The sequence below is a fragment of the Paramisgurnus dabryanus genome, chromosome 1 (genome assembly GCF_030506205.2).
Source record: "Paramisgurnus dabryanus chromosome 1, PD_genome_1.1, whole genome shotgun sequence".
In the NCBI taxonomy this organism is placed as follows: Eukaryota; Metazoa; Chordata; class Actinopteri; order Cypriniformes; family Cobitidae; genus Paramisgurnus; species Paramisgurnus dabryanus.
Genome location: NC_133337.1, coordinates 23,636,288 through 23,656,591, shown reverse-complemented (window position 1 = coordinate 23,656,591; position 20,304 = coordinate 23,636,288). Strand labels below are relative to the sequence as shown.

Sequence of the window (20,304 nt, the reverse complement as noted above, 5' to 3'; positions counted from 1 at the left end):
TGGTGCCCACATAGCGATGTATCCCTAATATAAAGTATTGATTTTTGTGTACAGATTTTCTGTTAAATTGTGTTACGTATTACAAGAACCTGATCAACTGTTAAAGTTTATCACATTTCACATTTATTTACTAATATAACTTAGTGATAATTACCAAAAACAATCCAAAGAAATGTCATAATATCAAGTGATTTATTAAATAATGTGAAGATTTTACTTTCAGAACAGATTTTAATCATCGTTGATTTGTTTGACTCATTCTTTAATGTGAATCGTTGCTGCCCTCTTGTGTTTCTTCTCATGATGGACCTGAGGTTGATGAATCTGAACCTGAAGCTTCACATCCATCACATAATCCTGACTGAAGAACTCAATAAAGTGTGTTTGACCTCAGTCAGAACCACAAAAACCAACATCAAACCATCAAAGTACAACGAGAGCAATTATACAGAGAAATTTACTTCTAAACCGGTTGTCAATTCATAAATCAAGATCTGAAAGTGAAGTGACAACTGAATTGATCTGCAGTGTGAACGGGAATCTTCTGCTGTAATATTTTAATCGATCTTCATTTTGATGGTCGGATTTGACGTCACACTGTAGGAAACTAAAAATCATCTTTACAATCTTCATGTCAATATCCCACAATACATTTTCAGTAATTGTGCACAATGTTTTACTTCAACAATAGCTTTTTGGAATGTGTATTTTCAAGAAAAGTGTAGATATATATCATCAACATAAATATGACAACATGCACATTAACTTTGCTGAAGTACCATTGATACAAAAGCGCATGTAAAGCGATTAAACAGGGCTTTCTTAAAAACAGCTCTTAACCTACAGCAGAGTCGTAAAATAGTTTCAAAATACGGCTGGATGGATGGCAACTTCTTTGCCTATCAAATATCAAATGGATATTAAAGCTGTCGGATCAATACATTCAGCTGACACACACACACACACATATAAAACATGAATACTGACAGACAGTTTGGGTCGGCTATACATCTTCAAATCCAAAAGCCCTTTAGTGCAAAAAAGTTCGTAGCGTCAGACGGAGGTTCATCTCTACAAACACTCACAGAGAAATGAAAGATCAGACGTGTTTGTGATGGTAGTGTCACACATATGGACAGCGGGCGTCAATCCTCGTCCAGTCAACACATCATCTTCACTAGTATCTGGATATGACAAAGATCCTCAAACACAAGACAGTCGTGTAAGTACAGAAGCGTTTAAAAAAGTCATCACATGGACGATGTTTGTTATATATGAGCTGGTTAGCGACGTATTAAGGCCTATGAGCTGCAGGAACTTCCCTTTCTTCAAAATATACTATGCACAAAATCGGCAATATCGTGAAACCTACGAGTGTCTCGGGAAGGGGGCGGTACTAAGAGAGAGAGGGGGTGGAGTCGATCCATTTCACTGAGTATATAAGCAGCGGTGTATTTACAAGAACCACATTCGTTTATTCAGTTTCTTTTAAAAACATTTCCCTTCTTGTGTCAGCGTCAGGTTTAATCGAGCCGTCACACAGATGATCAGGTGGAAGAGGCACTTCTGATGGACTTTAATCTTATCCTCTTCGTTGTGTAGTTTGTAGTTTTTGGTTGTTTGTCCAGACATCAGATGACCGATGCTCAGGGCCTGATGTCAGGAGGCACTTGGTAGCTTGGTTTTCTCAAGTCAGGAAATGTTATGTCATCAGAATGGGCTTCTGTCTCACCTCCAGAATATCTACAAAACATGGATTATATTGTAGTTAGTCATCATTCACACTGACAGGCAAGTGTTTGGACACAACTACACATAATAACTTCACTGTTATTCAAATAAGAAAAACTAAGCAATTAAACAAATATAAGCTGCTTCTGAGGTTTCATCTGTGGTGGTCAAACCCCCAATTTTAATCCAGGAGTGCAACACTCATCCTTAAAAGTGAAATCAAAACATTTTGATTGCCCCCTGGTGGCTGGTTGAGGTATACGTCATAAACTCTGCCCTCTCCATGTGTCATCAGTGAAATGAAAAACTGTCATTTTCAAAACGTTTTTGGAATATTGTGGTATTTTTATTTAATTTGCCCTCATAATCTTTAATCAAAAACACATTTTCTCCCCTCCTGGAAAAGATCTCTCTTTACTTCTGGTCATATGGTACGACACGTGGGTGGGGTCAGGGAGAAGATCGCATTGATTAGCAATTGACCTATGGCTAAGCCACGCCCCCTCCACTCACTCAGACAATCACTCAACATTCGGTGATAGGCGCTATGGCAGCGGTCTCAGTAGGAGATGTTTCACAGGAGGCAATTGATGATTTTTAGATACAGAAAGACTGTACATCTTCTCGAAGTTACCAAAAGGGCCTTAACTATGCATTGGAGGGTTTAATTTTAATTTTATTGTTGAGAAGGTCGATGAAAAGCTTCAGCATACGTTTCCAGGACAAGCCTTTTTACCAAGAGTAAATTACCTGTCCGTTAGTTTGGTGCTACAGCATTTACACGAATCATTCAGCACAACATTGCTATTACAAATAACATTTTTATTTACAGATATGTGAATGAAGCTTAGTGACATGATGTACAAAGCGGCTGACGTTAACGTTGTCTAATGTTAGGCTAACGTTACGTTAGAGATGTTAAAGACAACTTTCGAATACGTTGTTGACGTAGCTTAGAAAAGATGTAGACATCCTTGTTTAATTTATCCACGGTAACTTGGTGTTGTGGTTTATCACATAACTTAATCTGGATTAAGCAGACACTTATCTCGGTTGAAATGTGGCTTGGGAAAGGGTTAAAAATACACACCGTCGCCCAGCCTTTCGGGATACCTAGTGTCGGAGTTGCATGCACCCCATGCACACCGTTTGACCAATTTAAACTTAAAATGACAAGAAAAAACATAAAAACTAATGAAAACTGACTAACTGCAATGCATTTCAATGGACGTGGAAGCAGAGAATGTCCGAGTGTATTGGGTTAGCTATGCGCACTGTGATTGGCTCATCGCGTTTAGGGGTGTGGCTTAGCCATAGGTCATTTAGCAACACAACCCAACTTCAAACAATCCAATCAATTATCAATAAACGAATACAAGTTCAGCCCTACCTTTTGTGATCATCAGAAAAAGAGAAATTCATACAGGTTTACAACAACACGAGGATAAGTAAATGAATATCTTGTGTGAATGATCCCTTTAACGCTGGTGTACCTGTGGTGATGCGATGCAGGGGAAGGGTCACGTATGTGAGGTGAGAATACAGCAGGAAATATTCCTCCTTTCTGTTCAACTTCAGCCAAGAACCAACCAGCGAGCGGCCCGTGCCCGACAGAGATCGAGAACGCAGGTTTGTGGCGTTACACAGGTCTGAAGAGAGAGAAAAATCACATCAGACATCTTACGTTTACAAAAGCCCAGCATTAAACAGACAAAGAAGTCCACATGAACTCAACCTGTCTTCAAGAAGCATCTAATACACACTTGAATAATAACAGATTGAGGAAGGTTACCTTCATCATCATCCTCCCTGAAGAACTCCTCGCTGTCATTGGCTGAATGAGATTTCTTCATCTCTGCGTTTCGGTTTCTGGGAACTTTGCGCCTCAGTGATGGTGAAAAGAAGGAGGGTCTGTTTCTCTCTGGGGTGGGCGGGGTGCTGAATGATGTCACCTGACAGAAAAACAAGATGCATTTTAAACCAAATATAGTTTAAAGAAATCTTACCGCTTCAAATGACCAGCAGCATATGTGTACTAGTTCAGTCAACTAGTTATGTCAGGTTTCTTTATCCTTGTGTGTTTAACATTAAAAAGTTACTGTTACATGATAATAAAAAATTGGAACAGATTGAATATTCCCATCTCGTGTCATGCGTCATAAAAATTTGACGCTGGTAAATGACGTCAACTCAGATGGACAGCACCCGTGATCACATGACTCTTATGAGGAGCGCAAACGGAGGACGATGGCTCCTCTTAGTGGAGTAATGTTGAAGTTTTATGTTTTGTTACAGAAATAAAGCTTTATAATTTTGTATAATCATTTTGTCTTTGTCCTTGCCTCTGTGGTTTAAGCAGTTTCAGGTCAGTATGTCTATTTTGAATTGTTTTGCAAAGTGTTTAGTGTGATGCAGACATCAGATACAAGTCACATTTAAAAGATGATGTAAGCGTGTCTTCAAAAAAAATCAGATACATGCAAAAAAACTGATTTGGGCATCAAGATCTGCAAAGTAAAAAAGTGCTTTTATCATACGAGTCTCATGTCAGCAGGTGTTATGTTTGGGTCATGTGACTTTTAAAACTGTATTTAATGTTTACTAACCCTAACCCTAATTGTAAGCTCGCTACTACTATCAATTCTTTTAAATCAAGGTTGAAGACTTATCTTTTTAATGTTGCTTATTTTTAATCTATTTAATTATTGTACTGTATTGTAAATTTTATTCTTGTATTTTGTATTAGATCTGTATTGATTTTGGTTTTGTAAATTTTATTAATTTTTTTTTCTTCTTTTAAATGTTGCTTTTATATTTTATGTTTGCATCTTGTAAAGCACCTTGAATCGCACCACTGCCGAAACGTGCTATATAAATAAAATTGCCTTGCCTTGCCTTGCCTAGTGCCAGACACTATTATAAATTACTAAACAAGTTTCCTGTCTTAATCAGCTTTGTGCCAGAAGTGTTGTTGATCAAGCTTAACTTGTTTTAAACCCACAACATTCCTTTACCAGTCAAGTGCTGGTAATCGATGTCTTCACTGTGTTGTATAAAATAAGACAATAAGTTATAAAGATTATCCAGAAGAGAAGTGTCTCTCAACAGTGCCCGTTTATTCCTCAAACACTTCACCTTTATAAAGTTTTGGTTCCCTGCCACAGGTTTGCCCACAGGGGAATTTTGACATTAACCAAAACAAAAAAACATTTTCTTGACATTCAGTTGATTTATTCAATGGAGTCATGTGCTTTAAATTTCGTGATTCTCTTTTAACACCGGTTGTAAAATCTATTTTTGGTAGGTATATAAGATGCTTTGTGTAAAGGCACATATATAACATGCTTTGACTCACTCTCTCGTGGAGCGGTGAATCTTGATCTTCCTCGGTCCCGCAGGGTGACGTGTCTCCGGTGGGCACCCGGCTCACTGCCATCTCAGCGTGACCTTTGCCCTGAGGACCCTTCATCCTTACAAACTCCATGTTGTTGTACTTGTAGAAACCGAATGACATGCGCTGGGCCATCTTAGCGGCTACGCTGACCTGTCGATACACATCTTCATTTAATGACTTGTGTGCGTCACTATTAAAGCCATATGAACTAATGAATTTGATTGGTCGGCCAAAGAACGCATATGCTGTTATGCATTTCAAACCATTGTGAACTATTTAACATGATCAATAATCAACTTTGTGGCAAATGTTGTGTTTAATACTTCCTGATGTATTGCTAATCAATTTCATAATCATTTTACTCAATATTCCACTGGTTTATTGGCGGCAGATTTTATCCAAAGGGATTTGAGATAAAACCTGTCATCTCTGAACTGCTTACGCAATGCTTATATGTCTTAACATTAAAAAAAAATTAAGTCTGAGTATTTGACACAGAAACATTGTGTAACCTATGCAACAGCTTGTGTGTGGTCAGCATTATTGTAGTTGTCTGTTATCGTACCCGGTTGTCGTAAACTTTCTTGAGAGCCTCGTAGCGGATGGAGCCCTGGAAGATAACGCCCTGAAAAGTGTTGCTTTTATCACTGGCCACCAACTCAACACAAACCATCTCACCTTCACCAACGGTCATATCACTGAACACCTGCACAACACAACACAACACAACACACACAATCACCTTCATCTCAGGACTTTATCAATACTGTTTGGTGTTTATTAATGAGTCACTTTATACTTTAATCAACACATGAAATCATTTCACATAGACACATATCCATGTATTCAATCTATATAGTATCTATGAATGTGTTTATGAGCATATATGCACTGCAAATACTCAAACCTGAAACATATTTCCATAACATTTTTTCAGATTAAGTGTAAAATGACCTGTTTGAGGTCCACTGACTGATATTATTAAGTGCACTTAATAACGATGGTCTCTTTAGGACAAGAGTTAAATGAAGTGTTTAACTGCATCTCTCATAATTCACTCTTATACAGACATTTAACACAAATTAAATTTGAAATGAATTTAATATTAAAATCTTCTTATATGGAACAGGGCTCTACACTAACTTTTTGCACTGGTGCGTCTAGGTTCAAAAGTTAGGTGCACCCAATTTTTTAACCACATCGCATTTATAGTTCACACAAAAATGAAAATTCTGTCATCATTTCCTCACTCTCATGTTGTTACAAACCTGTATAAATATCTTTGTTCTGGTGAGGTTAACATAACCAGAATGTTTGTAACTAAACTATTCATGAGCCCCATTCACTTCCATAGTATTATTTTTATGTAAGTGAATGGGGCTCATGCTTGGTTTGGTTACAAACATTCCTCAAAATATCTTTATCTCTTTAACACCACAGTTTAGCGCTCACGGTGGTTTAATGTACAGAATATAAACATGTAGGCTATTTTGTAATTTTCATGCTGTCATTCCATTTTCCTTATACGAGTCATGCACAGTCCTGTTTGATAACCCGCATCCGCGCGTTTAAAATAACACTTGACCCGTTTTCCGTCATCAGCATCAATTAATTTCATACCCACCCATTTGAGATAAAGACTGGTGCAGTCTTTATGTCAAATGGGTGGGTATGAAATTAATTGATGCTGAACCTGAGATTTTTATAAGTTGCACCATTGAAAAATTAGGTCGCACTCTCGAGCCCTGTGGGATCCAAAATATTGAAGCTCCAAAAAGCCCACATATGTGAACTATTGCTTTAACCCGTGTGTACACACACTAAAGAAACATATCTCTGTGAAAGATACAGCAAACTGCTGAGCTAACACTTTAATACAGACTCTGATCTGATCACAGGTCTGTTGTTTCATACACACATGACAACACTTTTGACCTGTGACCACGAGTCTCCCGTTACTCAATCTTTGCTTTATGTGATTTGAGGATTTAGTGATGGTTACCTCCTCAAAGTTGTCGATCATGAAGAAGATGTTGGGGTAGCTCATTTTGGACTCTTCACCTTTGCTGTCCATGGGGTGTTTGCTTGGAGATGCGAACACTTGCTGCAAAATAAAGATAAGCTGTTTAAATTCACATTAATAACACATTAATGCAGCATGACGCATTGACACTGATGTATTTTCAGGTCACAGAATGACCCATCTACACAATCATATCAATGCACACGTCACATGTTGTTTTACCTGAGACTTTTTCTTGTGGATGTGGATGTCTCCTGCATCTGAGCGTGTGCACACTGCACATGTCACCACATAATCCAGCTGAGGACGACAAAAACATCATCAACTATAAACTATATCAATATTTTATTCAAACGACACCAATAATGCAACCTAGGGGAGGGCGATAAAACAGATACGATTATAATGCACCAGAGATGATGATGATGATGAAGAGTCTTCTTACTTTCTGCAGGATGAGGTTGAGATAAACGCTCTCCTCCCAGTCGATGTCAGGATCTCCCAGACCTGGAAGTTTTTTCGAGTCTCTTCTGTAAACCTCAACCTCCACCTTAACATACAAGAAAGACGACAGAAGTCAGACACAAGAACTCGTGTTTACTGTGCTGGGATCAGTTTGTTTTTGAGGATCATCTCACCTTCACTGTGGATAATTATTGATCTGTGATTAGCGTCTGGACCGAGCTATATGTTAGCATTCCCATTCATTTCAATCAGCTGTTCAGACGGCAGCATCTTGCTAATGGGCACTCAGTCTTTCCAAATATATATCTGAGCCCATTACTGTCATGCGACTTATTGCTTCAGATTGCAACGTTTTACAGCAAAAATATTTTGTACTGAAACATTAGTGATTTATATGTGGCCAGATAAAGATGTATTTGGAATAATTGAATGGCTGTAAATGGAGATAGATTGTTTCTTTTCCCATTAGTAAGGTAGGGGATCTAAGAAGTGTTCAAATACTCAATATAAAAACATGTTTAATGAATATGAAAAAGCCTGAATGAAACAAAACACATGTTACGAGGTAGTTTTTGTTCTGTTTACTTTTTCTCTTTAGGTTAATTGGATCCACCTGTTTCCAATTTCCGTTGGCTACTTAAGAGATCTGGATCCTCACACCAGGGCTCATTCTCATTTGGCTTGGTTTTGAATCTGGCTGGACCTTTTGTTTTGTTGTGCTTCTTTATATTTAAGTTGATTTTTCTGTTAAGTTAGGTGTATGTTTATGTTTAATTTGATTACATTTAAACCCCTTTATTAAATAAATTATATTTTGAACGTGCACCTTTGTGTTTTGTTGCTTCCTTGAAATGGGTTGTAACAAAATGGGGGCTCGTCCTCAAATATTTTGTTAGCAAATTTGGTAAGGTCCAGTTTTATTTAGAGGAACGTTTGTCTCTTGAATTTGTGCTAGCACCGGCAGAAATGTAGGCGGAGCACATTATTTGATTCACCTGTGTGTTTGACTCAGCTAATGTGTTAGCAAGCACACATGTGTTTTTGTTGGGAGTAGTAAGGAGTCTGTTTGGTGTCCTTTTGTATATTAGATATGCTTCATCTTTGGTTGTTGGTTGGTGAAGAAAGAGAAATTAAGGAAAACTAAACTGAAACCACCTTACGTTGGGTAAGTTACTTTTTGCTTTCCTCCCAAAATTGTTGTGAGAACGTTTTTCTATTTTGTGTAGAGAATGATGTCTAGTTTATTCATAATAGTCAATAATCTGTAACACAGTTGTGGTATTTCCCCAGTAGGTTTAGCAACGCGTTGCGTTGGTTTGTTTTTTTAGTTTGTTATTTTTGTGCTTTTTGCTGGGTTGAGAGCACTGCCGCTTTTGTGTGTCTCACTGGTTTGTCCGTGAGATTATACGATTGACGGTATTTGAGGGCTTAAAAAGACTCAACTCTTGGCATGGGCATGAAGATTAGGGTCTACTTATTGTAGGGAAAAAGGAAAATAGAGTAGTGGGGAATAATCACGATTTGTGTTTACAGGTAGTTGAGAACAGTTGAATCTCGTTGTAAATGGTTGAGTTAGACTTATTTTTTGAGTCTCCTAGTGAGGAACTGTTTGATCAGCTAACCAAGAAACAATTGTTGGTGGTTGCTGCAAAATATGATATACAGTTAAATACTAAGGATAAAAAGTTGAAGGACAGTGTTGCATTAATTGTTAAAACTGCTCTTATTAACTTGAATGTCCTTGATACTAGTGAGTTTGGTTCTGATCGTGTTGGTGAAATGGCTTCAACATTCTCTTTTGAGCAGAGGAAAGAACTGATGCTTTTAGAGTTAGAAAAGGTAAGATTGAATCGCGAAGTTGAGATTCGTAAATTAGAGGTTGAGGCTGTGCGTTTTCAGTTGATTGGGGAAGGCAAGTTGGCAGGGACTGGTGTATCCAGTTCTGTAATTGGGTTGGATGTTGCAAATAACATTAGACTGTTGCCCAAGTTCAGTGAAACTGATGTTGATACGTTTTTCAGTTTATTTGAACGTTTGGCAAGTATGATGAAGTGGCCTGAGAAGGAGCAGACCGTAATGCTGCAGTGTGTGTTAACTGGTAAGGCACAAAAGGCCATTTCTGCCTTAAGTACTCATGATGGTCAAAGCTATCAAAAGGTAAAAGAGGCTGTGTTAAAGGCTTATGAGTTGGTGCCAGAGGCCTATAGGCAGAAATTTAGGAACATGCGGAAACTTACAGAGCAGACGTATTCTGAATTTGTGAAAGATTTAAAAATTCAGTTAGATCGTTGGTGTTCTGCCTCAGGAACAGATACGTATGAAAATCTTTATGAATTGTTTTTGTTAGAGCAATTTAAAAGTACTTTGCCTGAGCATGTGTCCATTTTTCTAACCGATCGTAATGTTATATCTACAGAAGAAGCTGCAGTTCTTGCTGATGAGTATGTACTCAATCATAAGGTAGAACTTAAGAAAGGTAGGTCAAAGTTCACTGATAATCCTGAAGATGGTGCTGTTCCCCGTCATGTCCCTTCTGATAAAGGAGAGAGGAATTTAAGAAATTATGTTGACAAAAATGACCGTTGTGCTTATTGTCATCTAAAGGGACATTGGAAAAAGGATTGTCTAGCACTCAAAGGAAAAGTGATGCGTACCAAATCTGAACTAAAGCCTACTCTTACTGTTTCATCTGTTGAGAGTGACATTAATATTGATTGTTGCCTTGATGTTTTACAGAATGTGGCGAAACCTGTGATACTTTGTAATGATGAAGACACTGGCTATGCTGCTTTTATTACAGATGGCTATGTGTCATTACTTGGATGTGATAAACAGGTCCCTGTTAAGGTGTTGAGAGATACTGGTGCATCAGAGTCATTTATCTTGGAATCTGTTCTGCCTTTTTCGCAGAAATCTGATACAGGGAATAGTGTGTTAATAAGAGGAATTGGACTGCAAACACTTTCTGTTCCCTTGCATAATGTGTTCCTTCAATCAGATTTAGTAAATGCACCAGTGGTGTTGGGAGTTCGACCTTCTCTGCCAGTGGAGGGAGTTTCAGTTATTTTGGGAAATAACCTGGCAGGTGACCGTGTATGGCGTGACGTTCCACCACCGCCACCTGTGGTAACTGTTTCACCTGTTCCTTTTGGTGATAATGATATTTCTCAGCAGTATCCAGATGTATTTGTGTCATGTGCCCTTACACGTGCAATGAGCAAACAGAATGCTGATGGAATAGAACTGTCTGATTCTAAGGATTATTCAACATCTAAGAGAATGGTGCCTGGTCTTCTTGCTTTACCTTCTGTCTCCCAGCAGGTTTGGGTGTCCACTCAAAAGGAGGACCCATCGCTGAGGTCTTTGTTTGATGCAGTGTTGTCTTCAGAGGAAGCAGAAAGTTCCACAAATGGGTACTTTATTGAGAATGATGTACTATTGCGGAAGTGGACCTCTAGTGGTGAGCAAGGTCTGGGTGAACCCATGATACAAATTGTAGTGCCTGCCTTTTTGCGAGACACTGTTTTGGAGTCAGTTCATGGAGGAGTGTCAGGTCATTTTGGAGTTAATAAGACCTACCAGCAATTGCTGCAGTATTTTTACTGGCCTCGTATAAAGAGTGATGTAAGACAGTATATAAAGACTTGTCAAACATGCCAGTTAACTGGTAAACCCAATCAAGTTCTGAAACCTGTACCTTTATATCCCATACCTGTTATGGAACACCCTTTTCAACATCTATTAGTGGATTGTGTGGGGCCACTACCACCTTCAAAATCTGGTAATGCTTATCTTTTGACTGTGATGTGTCAAAGTACTAGATATCCTGCAGCCTATCCCATGCGTTCCCTTACAACACGGTCTGTTGTTAAAGCTTTGACCCAGTTTATATCTATTTTTGGAATTCCAAAAATTGTTCAGAGTGATCAGGGTACAAATTTTACGTCTAATATGTTTCAGGAAGTGTTGAGACAGCTTGGCATCAAACACAACAGGTCAAGTGCATACCATGCTGAAAGTCAAGGCGCTTTAGAGCGTTTCCATCAGACTTTAAAGTCTCTATTGAGGGCATATTGTACTGAGCTTAAGGGTGATTGGGAGGAAGGGTTGCCATGGATGTTGCTGGCTGCTCGTGAGGTTATTCAGGAGAGTTTGGGGCTAAGCCCTAATCAGTTAGTTTTTGGACACAGTGTACGAGGACCATTGGCAGTATTGTGTGATGGTGTTTTGCCACCGGAGCCACCACAGAGTTTGATTCAATATGTGCAGGGTTTTCGTCGACGTTTAATTTTGGCTGGAGAATTTGCAAAGGAAAACCTGGAAAAAGCTCAGAGAAAGATGAAATGTTGGTTTGACCGCAAGTCAGAGGTTCGCATGTTTAGTGCAGGAGACCAGGTGTTAGCCTTACTTCCTTTACCTAGATCTTCTTTCTGTGCAAAATTTTCAGGTCCTTACACTGTACTTAGACGATTGTCTGATCAAAATTATGTGCTTTCCACTCCTGACCGTAGGAAGTCCACTCAGTTGTGTCATTTGAATTTGTTGAAATCTTTCTATGATCGCACTGTTACTTCTAAATTAACGTGTTCTCCAGTTGCAGTTGCTAGTGTGACACCTTCAGGTGAACAAGGACAGGATGTGAGAGCACCTGATGATGTAATTCTACAACCTCGTCTGAAGAACTCTGAAACTATGGAAAATCTAGAAGGATTGTTAGCACATTTATCTGTTGAGCAATGTTTTGAATTAACTTCTCTGATAACTGAATTTTCTGCTCTTTTTTCAGATATCCCCTCTCGTACCAATCTTATTGAACATGATATTAATGTAGGAGATGCTAAGCCAACTCGTCAACGTTTCTATCGAGTATCTTTAGATAAACGTCAGAAGTTGGAGTCTGAAGTAAAATACATGCTTGATAATAATATAGCCAAACCTTCCTTTTCAGATTGGGCTTCTCCATGCTTGCTAGTAGGAAAACCCGATGGTACTCAACGTTTTTGCACAGATTACAGACGTGTGAATGCTTTAACTAAACCTGACTCGTACCCTTTGCCCAGAATTGAAGATTGTGTAGATCAAGTGGGGTCTGCTAATTTTGTAAGTAAATTTGATTTGCTTAAAGGATACTGGCAGGTGCCTCTGACCACACGTGCTCAAGATATTTCATCTTTTATAACACCTTTTGGACTATTTTCCTATTCCGTTATGAGTTTTGGCCTTCGAAATGCCCCCGCTACATTTCAGCGTTTAATGAATAGAGTGACAGCTGGTTTGGAGGGATTTGCAGTGTACCTTGATGACATTGTTGTCTTTAGTGATACATGGGAGCAACACCTACACCGTATCCGAGCCCTGTTTGAGAGATTGTCTGCTGCCAATCTCACAGTTAATCTGGCCAAATGTGAGTTTGCCAGAGCAACTGTGACCTACTTAGGTAAGGTGGTAGGTATGGGAAAGGTGCGACCAGTGGGTGCTAAAGTAATAGCTATTAACAACTTTCCCCCTCCCCAAACAAAACGTGAACTAATGAGATTTTTGGGAATGGCGGGGTATTACAGGAGTTTTTGCCCTAATTTTTCTTCTGTTGTTGCCCCTTTGACTGATTTGTTAAAAGCAAAAGCTAAATTTGTCTGGACTGCCAAGTGTGAACATGCGTTTGAGAATGTAAAGCGATTGCTCACATCATCTCCTGTTTTGACAGCCCCCCGACTGGAAAAGCCATTCAAGCTTCAGGTGGATGCCAGTCAGGTGGGAGCAGGTGCTGTTCTGTTGCAAGCTGATGAAGGTGGAATTAATCGCACTATTAGTTATTTCTCACGGAAGTTTAACGTGTATCAGACCAATTACTCTACTATTGAGAAAGAGGCTCTTGCTTTGATTTGGGCTTTACAGCACTTTGAGGTGTATTTGTCTGTTGGGACTATGCCAATAGTGGTTTATACTGACCATAATCCCCTGACATTTCTTCTTTCTCTGCAGAATCCAAACCAGCGTCTTATTAGATGGTCCCTATTTTTGCAGCCTTATGCCTTGGAAATTAATCATATTAAAGGCAGGGATAACGTAATTGCTGACGCACTGTCACGTGCTCCATGTGATGAATGAAGTCTCTTGGGGTCTGAAGTCTTAACCCCCTTTTAAACATGATCTATACATTTATTGGTTTGTTTCCTTAAATAATGCTTTTCCTAGGCGCCGGGAAGTTGCTGGTTTTTAAGCCAAGGAGGTGTATGACAACTGGATTGTGTATGTGGAAAAAGAGACTTAATGCTTACTCTTAAAGGTTATTGTAATATTGTATAAGATATGGTAGAGTCTTTTTGCCTCTTCCTTTTAAGGGGGGAGGTGTTACGAGGTAGTTTTTGTTCTGTTTACTTTTTCTCTCTAGGTTAATTGGATCCACCTGTTTCCAATTTCCGTTGGCTACTTAAGAGATCTGGATCCTCACACCAGGGCTCATTCTCATTTGGCTTGGTTTTGAGTCTGGCTGGACCTTTTGTTTTGTTGTGCTTCTTTATATTTAAGTTGATTTTTCTGTTAAGTTAGGTGTATGTTTATGTTTAATTTGATTACATTTAAACCCCTTTATTAAATAAATTATATTTTGAACGTGCACCTTTGTGTTTTGTTGCTTCCTTGAAATGGGTTGTAACACACAGAAGATCTCAAAACAACTTCCTGTGACATTATTTGATATTTTCCTCTCATTTTTGAATGGCTTTTAATGACTTCATCTCACCTTCTTCCCTTCAGTGTTGTCTTCACTGACATACGCGAGCTTGCGTCTCACATAGAAGAGCATATCATCCTGACGAGGAGACAATTTCTCCATGAAGTATACGGAGAACATCCACGTCCAGAAAACTATACGATCATCCTTAAAGCAACCTAAACAAACAAACAAACATCTCAATGAAGGACAACCTAAACAATAATAATCTGTTGATTTATTAAAAACACTGAATGATCTGCTTTTAGTGTAAAATCATCTTCACTGATAACATCAACAAAATTCACTTCAACATCATACAGACATTACAGCTCACTTTTTTATATTCACTAACTAAATTTGACCAATAAAAACAAGTGTGCTCTACATCTTTTTTTACTATTTATTTAATGATTATGTTTTTATTTATATCATAATAATGTCACACAATACTAAACCTTAACACGGTTTGTCACATGTTAACAAACCTCTTACGGTTTAAATATACACGCACATTGTAAAATATACACACATATATATTTTCAAAAACTTTAATCATGATATAGCAAATGCATCATTTACATTTATCATCTAAAGGCACACCTGCTGTATTTTTTATAGTATTTTGTATATTTTTATAGTTAAAAAGTAACATAAACCAGGCAGTGAGGATCAGATATTTCCCTTGTTTTTGTTTGTAAAGTTGAGGCCGTATAAAGAAATGACAAACCACTCGACTCATTTCATACAACTGAGAAACGCTTCATCCAAAAATAAACTTGTGCAATTATTTTTCCATGATTAACAATGTCGTTTGGAAACAGTGATGCTGTTCTTTTCAGTATTCTGGACCATAAAACAAAATCATTTGTGAAGAATTTATTTCCATACAGGTACAGTAACATTATTATTATGATGATGATTATTATTATTATTATTATGAATATTTCTGAAGTCTCTTTATGAGAAGCTGTAGGTGTTTGTATGAGAAACATATTAACTCACTGTGTTTATGTGAAAAGTTGTTGGTGAAGATTCTTTAAAGGTTTGACATGAGGATGAATTTACATTGTCAGCAGTGAAAATAATCTCTTGACATTTCATTTCTATGATTTTCAATAAAACACACAGGATTGATCACGACTTTCACATCCACAATGGCAAAGAGGAAGATGCTGGATTATTCTGATGACTCCAGACAGATTTACTAACTCACTAGACATGTGAAAGGTCAACCTGGTTTGGAAATTAACTACAACACCTTTCATAAGAAACAATGATGAGGCCAAACATGACGTAAAGTTAGTTTTCCTCTGATCTCTGAACAGATGCTGTTGATCATGAGCCACAGAGAAACACATCACTCACACAACAAACCCTTAGTCCAAGTCCTGATGATGTTCATGAAACTTTCACTTCTTCTACAGCTGAAAACTTACACAATCACTTCCTCTTATGTGAGGACGCACAGATTTTAACAAACAACTAGTCAATTTCAATATTTGTTACCTCCCCAAGAATTTGCACCTTTGTCATTTCGATCATACCTAAACCAAGCAGAATAAAACTTGCATTGAGGTATGTAAGAATAAATTACTCTTGTCTTTTGAATTTTTTGAAAATAATGCAGACCCAAGGTGGTAATGTGGCACGACGTGAAGCAGAGTTATACCACAGGTGTGCATTATTTATTATCAAATAATTCAAAGGACCAGAGTCAATTATTCGGTTAACACAAACATTACCCTGGTGGTCATTTTAAGATATTGAACAGCTCAGGTGTGCGCTTATAAAAAAATAATCAACACCCTTCTCAACCAATCAGAATAAAGCATTCAACAGCCCTGTGGTATAATATTGCTTTTTCAATCAATTTTACTGAACATACATTGGATCCATTTAACAGTTCAACATTTAATGATGAAATATATTTTGTACAGATCTCAGGTATTTATGTATGTTATACGAAGATTAACTTTATACTATAGGCCTACTGCTCAGAATCTTTCTTGACAGTTAATAAACTAGCTGTTTGTTAGCCGATATACCAACCAATAGTTTGAAAGTAATTAAATCAGCTCATAAATATTGACATATTTTACTAGATGTGTTTTAGTTGCACATTCTATTTATAGCCTGAATTTTAAAAGTAAAATCAAATCAACAAGTAAAGCAGTAGACTTTATCAAAACAGTAACACTCCAGATTGTTTTATCCATTGTGGTGGCTCTTGTTTATAAAAAGGTTGGAGACCTCTGACCTAGAGAGTCAAACTTATCAGTGTCGTAGGGATGTGACGGTATGAAAATTTCATTTCATGATTATAGTCACCAAAGTTATCACGGTTATCAGTATTATCATATTTTGTTAAAATGAAAACTGATACACACGCTCAGGGCATGAAATTAACACCCGACCACGCGCCAAATGCGGGTGGATTTTGCAATTGACGGGTAACACTGTCAATCTACCAGCCACATTGGCGGGTAGGCAATGCGAATCAGTGATGCGCGGGTCATTGTATAAACAACCCACTCCCGACCGACATTTTCAACTAACCCGCCCCGCCCGCAATTGTTCAAAATAGTTTTTAAACTCGACCGACTGACCGCGGCCTGAATATCAGTAAAATATTTTTGGATGACTCGTAACCGGCACCCGCTCATTTCTTATCAACCTGCGCATTTTACCGATGCAAATTGAGTGATTCATTGAGAGGATGCGGCTGCTGTTTCACAACGTTCATGCGATTGGAAAGAAGATGAGGCACTTCTCTGACTGTTTGGATGTGCGAGTAAGTATTAAACTGTTGGTGAGATGGGATGAGAATGTAATGCTGACATAGGCTACAGTATAATCACAGTTGCAGCACAGCAGAGATGTGTAGTGCTGCTGTGGGACGGATCAGAACTCTTGATGTGTAAACTTTAGAGAGAGTTGCGCTACTATGCCTTATACTGTAGTACATTAACATACATTTTGCGAATATAGTAATGAAAAACAACGTATGTGCGGCGTTTATGTGCGCAGTTTGTGCCCTCTCTGTCTCTGTGTGCGTGCGCGGGTTTAAGGGGACTCAATAGGGCACATTTGAGAGACGCTTCCTAAAAGCAAGCGTACATAAAATCTTTCTGCTCTTGACAGGGCACATATAAACAAAATGATCTCAACAGTATTCATTTTCTAATAAAACATTTCTTTATGTCTTAAGTGTATGTATAGAGAGTCAAATAACAGTCTGTGCTGGTCTTAAAGAGACAGTAGCCTCAATTAACCTACTTAAGTCTGTGTCATTAATGTTAATCAAACAACCTAAGACAAAGAGAAATTCACTTTTGTAGCTCTGAAAAAAAATATATTTAATTCATACAATAAAGACAGTGTTATAATTCACTATTCGGGCAAAAAAAACTGGCTGGTAAAAAGTCTCTGTGGCAGGTGGATTTCTAAATCCACCTGCCACAGTGGCTGGTGGTCAAAAAAGTTAACTTCAGGCCCTGCACACGCTGAAAACATTTGAACAAGTTTTATTTTTAAAAATCACAATTTAATATTTCATGTCCCTGAAATTATTTATGTGGTAAAAAATAAATAAATCTGTCTAATAAGTTTACTGTGAATGAATGCAATACATTATCTCTAAAATGCCTTCTTGTTCAAAAAACTATGTAGCATGTGTGCGCCTGCGTCAAACTGATTCTGGCTGGGCGGGATTTACAGCAAGTTTTCAAAATCATGGTAATCAAACACGGTTGTAATGATAATTAAATTTTAAACAATAATACTAACCGTCAGGACATTTTATCATGGTTTATTATGAAACAGGTAATCGTCCCATCCCCATTCTCGTGGCACAGAGAATAATACATAGGGGCAAAACATGAAAGAGAGGCACATAAAGACCCTAACTTCACATCACATGACTATAAACTAATGATATAAGACAGAAAAGAGCTTGTGTGTTGTTGAGTGAGATGAATATAAATGAAGAAGAGTCACTAGAAATGAGTTTATAAAGTGACATATGTGTGATAGAAACCTAACAGAGTCAGATCAACGTCTTATTGTCCCACGGAAATGATGATGTCATATTTAAAGGAGGTGATCTTACAGAGCTCGAGTGATGACAGACCTGCTGGTGCAGTAAGCTGATTATACCCGGGTATGTTTAAAATTGAAAATGTCTTCATGTATTCCCCGTGTGTGCGCATGAAATCTCACTTACTAGTAGGAGGATGACTGAACTAACTCTTATCAGGTGCCCCCAAAACCGACATGATCAGGGTAAGTAGGTTTTGGGTTAATCAAACGAAAGTTTAGGGTTTCACTGAAGGTAAGTTTACACTGCTTTCTGGAATACAACCCTGGAGAAACCGATCATACTGCTGTCCTGTCAGTACTCTTACATACATGTGACCTCTTATCACAACAGCTTAATCTAGAACAGCTATTTAACCCTTAACCTGTGACCTCTGAACACAACCTGACTGGAGGTCAATCTCAGACAGACAAACAAACAAACAGAGACATACAAGAGAGAGATAAACAAATAGACAGAGAGTCAAACAAGAGCATAAAAAACAAACAAAGACAAAAGACAGAGAGACAGACAGACAGACAGATATAGAGACAGACAGACAGAAGGAACATAAATAATGAGTTCTAACGTTTAAACAAAAACAGACGGCTATGACGTCAGGGCAGAGAGAGCGCGGCGCCGCTAATCATGCACAATGACGTCATAAAGAACCTATACTGAAAACAAAAGCGGCCGATGGCGGTTCGGTCCCGTCACAATATCGTGACATTTCATTGATGTTTATTATTGATTGTTGCGTTTTTGACAGAAGACAGCTGATGTACTGACCCAGTCCGCTGAGATCCTGTCTGACGTTCAGGCGGTTCCGCTCGTCCGCGATGGCCTTCAGCATGGACTGCAGAGACTCGTCGGGTTCGGCGGTGTCGTCGTCGCTCCGGTCATTATGACACAAACCCGGTACGGCGGCCATAATAAACGCGCTGATCTCATGACACGAGCGGAGCGCAGGAACCTCACAGACGACACAAACGCTCCTCACTTCCGTCAGCTGGCGACGCGACGCATCGGGAACACCCCGTGCGCTGCCGGTGACGTCACACTTAAAGGGCACGCGGGAGTCACGTGCTCACAGCGATAACAACCTGCATCGAAAAGGGCCAAATACACAGACACACATATACAGAAATTTGTAATAATATATGATATTATATTAAAATAATATATACAAAAATTGGTAATATGTATCAAATACTCTCGAGGTAACTTAGTCCAACAAAATTGGCTCAGAATTTGACCAATAACAGAGCAGTGCTGTGGGAAAAAAAATGAGATTACTGTACAAGCTACTCTCTTCAAAAAGTATTTAATTACGTATTGCTAATTACTTTCTAAATCCTTATTGAGTAAACTGTACCAAGATTGGTTTGTCACGACTCAAATAAATCATATAAAAGTGCATAAATTATTTTGGTCACACTTTTTAAGGTCCAATTCTCACTATTAACTACTTTTGCTTCAATAAAGTCCTAATTATTACTGTTTATTAATACTTAGTAAAGTAGCTGTTAAGTTTAAGTATAGGTAGGAATTAGGTAGAAGGTTTTGCAGAATCAGGCATTAATATCTGCTATTAAACAGCCAATATGTCAGTAATATTAATGCTAATAACCAAACAGTTATTAGTGAGAATTGTAAATTACACTAGTAGTGTGTTACCATTATTCTTTTTTTTAATTATTATTTAAAGATGAAATTTCACAAGACTTTTTTAAGATATCAAATAAATCTTTGGTGTCTCTAGAGTACACATGTGAAGTTTTAGCTCAAAACATCATATAGATCATTTATTATAACATGTTTGAAACTTTGTAGGTGTGAGCAAAAATGTGTAGTTTTTGTGTGTGTCCTTTAAAATGTAAATGAGCTGATCTCTGAGATAA

At 38.1% G+C, this 20,304-nt stretch overlaps 1 protein-coding gene across 1 annotated transcript; it reads right to left on the bottom strand.

Moving 5' to 3' along the window:
- Positions 1–178: 178 nt before the first annotated feature.
- Positions 179–19,457, bottom strand: kiaa0930. Its single transcript, XM_065271156.2, has 10 exons — positions 19,193–19,457; positions 14,356–14,504; positions 7,594–7,698; positions 7,371–7,448; positions 7,128–7,229; positions 5,691–5,831; positions 5,087–5,275; positions 3,524–3,683; positions 3,225–3,380; positions 179–1,743 (listed from the first exon to the last, which is right to left on the bottom strand). Exons 1-10 carry the CDS (start codon positions 19,332–19,334, stop codon positions 1,703–1,705), a joined length of 1,263 nt encoding a protein of 420 aa, XP_065127228.1. The 5' UTR covers positions 19,335–19,457; the 3' UTR covers positions 179–1,702.
- Positions 19,458–20,304: the final 847 nt, after the last annotated feature.